Below are 8,093 nucleotides of genomic sequence, written 5' to 3'. Positions count from 1 at the left end.
AGCGAGCTTCTTTCGTTCTTCAGGAGACACAAGGCTATTGTTTTCCTGTAACTTGAGCCAGCCATAATGACTTGCAATGATTGCAGGAACCATTACTATCGCTACCAAATTTTTCGAAACAAATGTACGTATCTTCATTTTCGCATAAATATTTTTGAGGTTTCTTTTAATTCATACTTTTTTTTTAATCAGATGTGCGGAGACAGCCTAGACTGTCAGTGAAAAGTTGACATTGTCATTTCAAACTCTTGACACTGGTGTTCCTTGTTTGGTTTTATTTTTAGAAGTCTTCAAAATAAAAATTATATAAAAAAAAAGTTTATAATTTTATTTTCTTAAAAATATAAACTGCTATGATATTGAATTATGGTTGTGTAATATTCTATACAAAGTATTCTAAAACGAAACGTAAGCGATACTCGGTTTCCATTGTACAATTATGACTACCAATAACATTATAGAAATAAAAATCAACAGACCAATCAGAGATGATTGCTAATGACATTTAAAGTAGCTGTTGGCAGCATAAGAAACTTCAATATTTCTTTAAAAACATGGTGGCATCTCAGTGAATAGGGTGTTCATTTTCACTAGTCATTAAAATTTCAGGAAGCTTATCAAGCAGGAGTGTTTGATACAAATTGTGAGGAACGATCTGCCTTATAAATTATATTGCATAAAAAAAGATTGATATAACGGCATCTGTTTTATTGCAGGTAAACACCGCAAAAATAAGCTTCATACAAAATTAAGCATGACGTCTGAAGAAGTCCCGATCTCCGAAGAGCTGAAGGGATGTTACGAAAATCTCATTGTAATCGACATTGGCGCGAACTTGACGAACAAGAAATACGGCCGTGATCTCGATTCTGTTATTCAAAGGGCAAAAGATGCAGGTGAATAGAAATGTTTGTGTTCCTGATGATATCGCGTGCAAATATGTGCTGTGCGTAATAATAACTAATTAGTGCAACAGTTTTATGATTAATGCTGAAACATATTAATGTGAATAATTTTTTATTCACTGTTTTATTCCTACATATGATGCATATTTCTAAGTACTTTCTAAAATCTTTATGTATTAAAGAATAATGTTTACAGCATTGTATCTTTTTTTTTTTATTAAAAGAGAAAATATATTAACATTGATACAATAATTCCATTAAGAATCTGTTTGGATTATTTATAAGGAAAAGAATGAGTCATGAGAATGATGTTACTATAATACGACATTGTTTTGGTAAGTTTTATACTAAGCTGTATTGATTTCGAAGGTGTCCAGAAGATCATGGTGACAGGCACATCCGTCCGGAGTAGCAAAGAAGCCTTGAGACTAACACGCCTTTACCCCAGCACTATATACTCAACCGCAGGTAAATCTACTCATAATTAATTAAAAGCAAACTTCAAACAGACATTGTTTTAATAATATAAATGTTTTATTAGTTAAGAGTTAGTTTATATCAATTGAATCGAGCACCTACATAAGAATTATTTTATTTAAAGTTTGTTTAGATAAAGAGCTTCATGTTTTTTGAGAGATTCAGTATTATATTTAAAATTTGTTCTTTTACCACAATTTGATTATTTTATACAAAAAAAAAAATCATGACTATAATTAATCAATATATTAAGGTGTCCACCCTCATGATGCAAAATCAATGTCCGAAGAGGAACTTTGGATGGAACTGGCAAGTACGGCAGCTGCCCCAGAATGTGTGGCGGTTGGAGAATGTGGACTTAATTACACCAAGGATTTCTCAGAGCCCAGTGTTCAAAGGGAGGTGTTTAAACGGCAGGTTAGTTGTTTGTTATACTTTTAATTCAGGTCAGATTTGATAATTACAGGTTTTTTAATTAATTATTACATTAAGTCATATATTCAATAAAAGGAAGTGTGTGGAAGTGTAGATTCCATGACTATTAAAAATATACTATGGCATATATTCATGTGTATATATATAATGTGTGTGTGTGTGTGTGTGTGTATGTTACAATAGCACTGGAGTAATTTTCTTGTTAACGATCTGTCAATGACAACAGCTCTGTATATCCACACAGGATATATTAGAACATTAATCTCATGTAACATGCCTCCACTTCATCTAATGAGCTCTTTGAAGCCTCGCAAATGTTCCTAAGCCGTCTGCATGAGAATATCTGATAATTTACACTATGTGCTTCACCACTGGGTTTACATTGTAGATATTTGTTGTACGGACAGTGTATGTCTGTAGATGTCATTATTAATCAGAAACTGACTCTAAATAACATACGCTGAAATGATTCCAGATAATTTTCTTGCAATATTTAATTCCGGCTAGGTTTTTAGTACTTTAAGTGCTTATGAGAATCGGAATTAATTGTATTGAATTGTCTACACACACACACTCATATATATATTCTCCCACAACAAAATTTAAGCAAAAAGGTTGTTTTGTTTTGTACTAGTATACATAATAGTACAGTATTATTGCATAAATTGATGTAGTGATGGCTTTTTATCTCGATAAAGATTGCTTTTGAATGACGTGCAGCGAGCCGATGTGGCCGGCACTATGAATCTGTTAGTCTGTACCTTTGTTACATCATTATGATAAAAAAAATTGCGTGTTTGAATGTCACATATCTTGTACATAACACAAATATATATAAGACATTTCCTCATACATAATAACATTATTTGTTTATTTATTTAAATATATATTAATTGATTACTTAATGCGAGTCATTCTGATTACTGTCAGTCAGCATGGTTTGTGACAAAGAATATTTTAGTTGTTATTATTATATAAGGAGATTTCTATTGAAAAATATTCTGTGCTGGTTAAAAGTAATTATGACGGGTCGTAATTTACGCATTGTGGTCCATTAATGGTACGTTTGGGTGTTGGATTTGTGGTGGCTTATGCTTGTAAGGGGACAGGGCGTGATTGGAGACGTTTGGATGGGTGTGGAGGAAAGTTTAGTAATGCATCAGAGTATCTGAACCTAAACGACGTCGCGACGCCATCTGTATAAAATCAGCAGCTAACAGCAGATGTAACGATAGCGTTGCATAATTGTAAGTTATTTAACGACATGCTTTCACTAGCACACTCAGCATGCTTCAGAGAACGCGTTTATATTCAAGTTTCTAATGAACAATCACTGTGATATTATATTTGCACTAGTCCTTGCTTGCGACTTCGTCCGCGTGGGTCTCGGGATATGGCTCGGAGATATTTTTACAGTGTGTTAATACTATATATATCGTAAACGAACCGACAGACTCTGTAGTCTTCGTGACGTTACTTCATACACATTGCTATTGTTATGCCGTGATCCAGAGGTCTAAACAGAATTTCGAGATAAATAATAGTCTATGTCATATTCTGATGTCTAAACTACATAACTGTAAAGTATCACCAAAATACGTTTAGTAGTTTTTGCGTGAAAGAGTAACAAACATACATACATACATCCTGACAAACTTTCGCATATATGACAGTAATAGGACGCCATATTAAACAAAAACTAACCTATTCCTTACATACTTTTTAGTTGTAGTTTAAATACTTAAACTGCACGTATGCTGTCAAAAGTTTTTTTAAACGAGACGTAACGCATAGCTTTTTGTTGAAGAGCCAACATCGTGTTAATCTTTAGATTATATCTATAATTTTTTAATGCTAATAATATAACCCGTATCTTAAAGGCAAATAAGCCCTATTTTGACTATTCAACTTCAACGTTACAAAATGCTTGCGAACTATTTCTTTCCTCACGAATTGTGTCAATTTTTAAACTGTAATCTTACTACAATTCTTCCATTTTCAACATAAAAACTGTCAGTATTGAGTTAATGAATGTAAACTCGCACCTCGATATTAGAAACGTGTGCTAGTCACATAGACATAGTTACGTAGTTTTTCTGTAACGGTGTTACAAACACACATTATAAGTTTATCATTCACATGTAACATAATATTTTGGGTTTCAATAACGTGGAAACCCACTGTGACTGACTTCTGACTTCAAAGTGGGCTAGCCTTGTGAATTCCTTACACGCACACACATACATGGGTATTAAGTGTGTCTATGTTACAAACAAGATCACATTCTTATCACTGATATCATCTGGTGAGATCATATCTCGTTCTGGACCAACGAGATTTTAACACGCTCTAAATACTCTCATCCTTTAAGTTTATTTTATTAAATACTACACGCGTGAGATTTTTGCATTCCATTAGCATTAAAATGGCGCGCTTTAATTCATGATTTGTCGCCAGCATTGCTAAAGTTTTATCTCAATGCGTTCCAAATGACTCTCCCGGGTCAGAGTAATTTAGTAAGATGGGGTAAAGGTGCCGAAAAAACTCGCTGTATCTGTGAGAAGGCAGTTGGAACTGCTAAGTATTTGCTTGTGGGATGTAAGGTAGCTCCGGGAAGGAAAACAAAGCGAAACAAATGAATACAAAAATATTTATGAAACAGAATTGTTTTAAAACATAACAAAAATATGAAAACATTCTGGTTAATGAAGAATTTTCCTGTCAATATTATAATAAATTATGTATGTGAAATTATCGAAATATTTAAGAGACAAAAGGATTTATTAAAATAAATTATGTTTATAAACTATTGACATAACATAAATAATTTCGAAGTAGATCCAACAAAACTGACAACTACCGTATTCTCGTGTGATATGCTCGTATCCTAAATATGTTTGTCCGTCCGCTACACGTTCAATGACACGTTACGGTCTATATTTAGATATCTCAAGTGGCCGTCTGTTTAGCGCTCCCCGACGATAACCAGATCTTCACAGCTTATAACGAAAACTACGAGAGGAAAATGATCTTACATAAAACATTATTGTGCTAGAAGTACTCTCTTAAAATACTTTAAATTCACATTATATATCACAAGTGGCGCCATCTGTGCCGTACTAATTACTGATTACAATTAATTATAGTAACGAACCATTGTTATTTTGTAATGGCAACAGTTGAGTTCAGCCATTTTGTAGGACGTTAGCGGAAGTTACGCTGAACATTAAAAACAAATCTGTAATTGTACCTCAAACAATACATAAGTTATTTCATTCGTAATAGTTTTTTGCTCGTTTAGACGTTATATAACCAATCATGAGATAAGTGTTACGTCTCTAATTTTATACAAGTCCAGCTATAAAGATGCAGCCGATTGGTAATGACAAAGAGCTATTGTTTCCAGGTGGAAATGGCCTGCGATCTCCGCAAGCCGCTGTTCGTCCACGAGAAGGAGGCGCAGGAGGATCTCATCAAAATCCTCGATGAATTCGGCAATCGCCTCCCACCGGTCGTGATACATTCGTTCACGGGTTCCGTGGAGCAGGGTCTGAAATACATCGAAAAGGGTTACTACCTGGGTATAACCGGGTACATATGTAAGGATAAATCCGACGGTGGCATCCGAAGACTGCTCTCGGAGGGGATACTGCCGCTGGACAAGCTACTGGTTGAGACTGACTCGCCGTTCATGTATCCTAATATGAGAGCTTCCAAACTGCCGCTACACGTCAAGGACTCGCTGACTGAGAGGTGAGGATATGTATTACAAAGGAAGCACAAGGAAGTAGTGTCCTGGAACATTATAAATGTCTTCCCAGCTCAGATGTTCTATAAAGCAATGATATATATATATATATATATATATATATTTCTTAAATAAAGAACACTTAACTAATGTCTAAATAAAAAAAAAAATTCTCAACACATAACACAGCATAAGACACACAAGACATGTACTTGTATTTGTTTTTTAATGGTTTTAATAACAGACAATAAATATACTAAATAAATTTAAAAAAAATACGAGAATCGTTGTTAAATATGTAGGCTTAAAAATATTAAGAACCAAAAAAATATCTGATGGTATATAGGAGTAGAAAATACAGAGATTAACGTTTCAAAGTTGCCTTGAGTTCTCCTGAGAACGAACAGACAGCGATAATGCTCTTAAATAGATAAGACCTTACCAAATACTACGAATCACACTCTGTGATGACATGACCAGTGACAATTAATATACGCAGATATATGTATCCATTGATATTTATCAAAGCGACTTGCCTCGGTTTATCTCGATTCCTCGATCCCCTTTATCACGCACTAACATTGTGTAACATCATCCTAAATTTTTCCATATAAAAGTCAAGACATTCAAACATAGCTAATCTATGTAAGAATAGTTTTTAAAACACTATCTGAAATAGTGTTGTACGTTCAGACTGAAATTTTGCCTCAATTCAGATTCCAGTGATAATTATACGTGTTAATAAAAAATATATTATAGAACAAGAACAGGCACCTGATGGAAGAATTCCGTTAATCATACATCAGCAACACCATGACCAGGTATAACCTGACTGACCTTCATTGATTGCTACTAATTATCTCTAACACGAAAATGTTTAGTTTGAAACGGGCAGTCCTTGAGAGTGTGTCCTATATGTTTGTGACGAATTTTAATATTGGCAGGTCAATGAACTTCGTGAACCGCTACTGTACCTTCCAACGTAACGAGCCGTGCGCTCTGCCGGCCGTGGTGGAGCTGGTGGCTGGCTTCCTGGGGCAGAGTCCCGAGGACGTGGCCCTCGCTACGGCCTTCAACGCGCTCAAACTGTTCGGACTCAGCCAGTAGAGGGCGACACGGGCCGGAGAGGGGGGAGGATGTGGAGGGGGGGGGGAGCGTTTGACATCGATAGCTAGACCAGAACTAGCCAAGTCTCGCAGATATTATTTTTATATAAATTTTAATCGATTTATACACAGCGAGGATCCCGCAAGCGATTCCTATGAAATAAAGGTCCTATTTATACGGATGTGCCTTAAATGTAAGAGAATGACAATTATTTAATCATATTTATACCGATGTTAGCTCGTTCAGAGGTTTATTTAGTCTTCAGGCGTCGAGGAAATTGGAAAGCGAAAAAAAAAACGATTTGCAAAATATGACAAGCTAGACGCGGGACCGCGGGTTCGCTCGAATGATTTTTTATAATAACAATAGTATTTTCTCATATTCTTCGTATCACCGAGCGCGCGGTCCGGGTGTCATTCTGAGGCTATATATTAACATATATTTCTTGCCATCGCGTAGCCTCCGCATATTGTTAGTTAGTTTCAAGTGCACTTGGAGCCGATGCCATTTATATTATAATGCATAATAAAGCAAATTTTATTTACCTTTACGCTTCACCGCCTCGTGCAGCACGGCCTTAGTGTCTATGTGACTCATATAGTCTGTGGGAAGCGACACAGATTAATGAAACAAATATGGTGGCAATAGATGGCAGCTTTAGTCGTAATGATCTCAGTAAGACTTTGTATTGACAGATGTTTTTTTTTATACAGTTTTCGTTACAAACGTAACCGTGTGATCCGAGTTATCCGCGTTGTGTTCCTGACCGTCCGGTTAAGTTTCCGACTGTCAGATGTCGAATATGTTTCTGCTGTTCGTCCCGCGTCGCTCGTTAAGACGCCCGCATCTGTGTCTCTCAGCCGCGGCGATCAACTAGTGTAAGTTTCTGTTGCCACTGTATGCGAGGCCTCCCTGCGCGGAGTATTCCTATTCGAATTATTTATATTAACTCTATAAGTTTATCGAATATGTCTGTAAATAGTTATGATAGTATACGCTGCTGGTAGTCACAACGGAAACAAAGACTGCAAGTATTGAAGTGGAATTTGACGTTTATTTTTTTTTGTAATTATAATTAATGTATTTAATGCTAAGGCCGCTCGCACACGTGACTGTGTCGTTGTTTAACATTATTTCCGCTAGTCGCAGTCCCGTGCGCGGGCGGCCTTAGAACTGTTGTTGATTCCTTTATTTTTGGACAATCACTTTGAGTCAGGAGCGCGGCGGCGCGCTCCCGGCGACTGTATAATAATTGTTAATAATGAATGTACGTGTATGTAACCCGCGGAGTACTGTCAGTGCCTTCGACGAAACGTCCTTTTGTGATAAATATTTTTCTTAGATTGTACAGATTATTTCTTTCAATAAAATGATGAAAATTAAATATAATTTTATTGCTTCGAATCCTTAATCCCTAATGT

The 8,093-nt window shown here is 35.8% G+C and overlaps 1 protein-coding gene across 1 annotated transcript; it reads left to right on the top strand.

Moving 5' to 3' along the window:
* The first annotated feature begins 498 nt into the window (after positions 1-498).
* Positions 499-8,061, top strand: LOC116772937 (3'-5' ssDNA/RNA exonuclease TatD). Its single transcript, XM_032665258.2, has 6 exons — positions 499-643; positions 717-896; positions 1,275-1,373; positions 1,636-1,799; positions 5,224-5,570; positions 6,510-8,061. Exons 2-6 carry the CDS (start codon positions 755-757, stop codon positions 6,670-6,672), a joined length of 915 nt encoding a protein of 304 aa, XP_032521149.1. The 5' UTR covers positions 499-643; positions 717-754; the 3' UTR covers positions 6,673-8,061.
* The last annotated feature ends 32 nt before the right edge of the window (positions 8,062-8,093 follow it).

The sequence above is a fragment of the Danaus plexippus genome (assembly GCF_018135715.1).
Source record: "Danaus plexippus chromosome 18 unlocalized genomic scaffold, MEX_DaPlex mxdp_20, whole genome shotgun sequence".
Lineage (NCBI taxonomy): Eukaryota > Metazoa > Arthropoda > Insecta > Lepidoptera > Nymphalidae > Danaus > Danaus plexippus.
The sequence above is the reverse complement of the archived record's forward strand: the minus strand, read 5'-3'. Positions and strand labels throughout refer to the sequence as shown.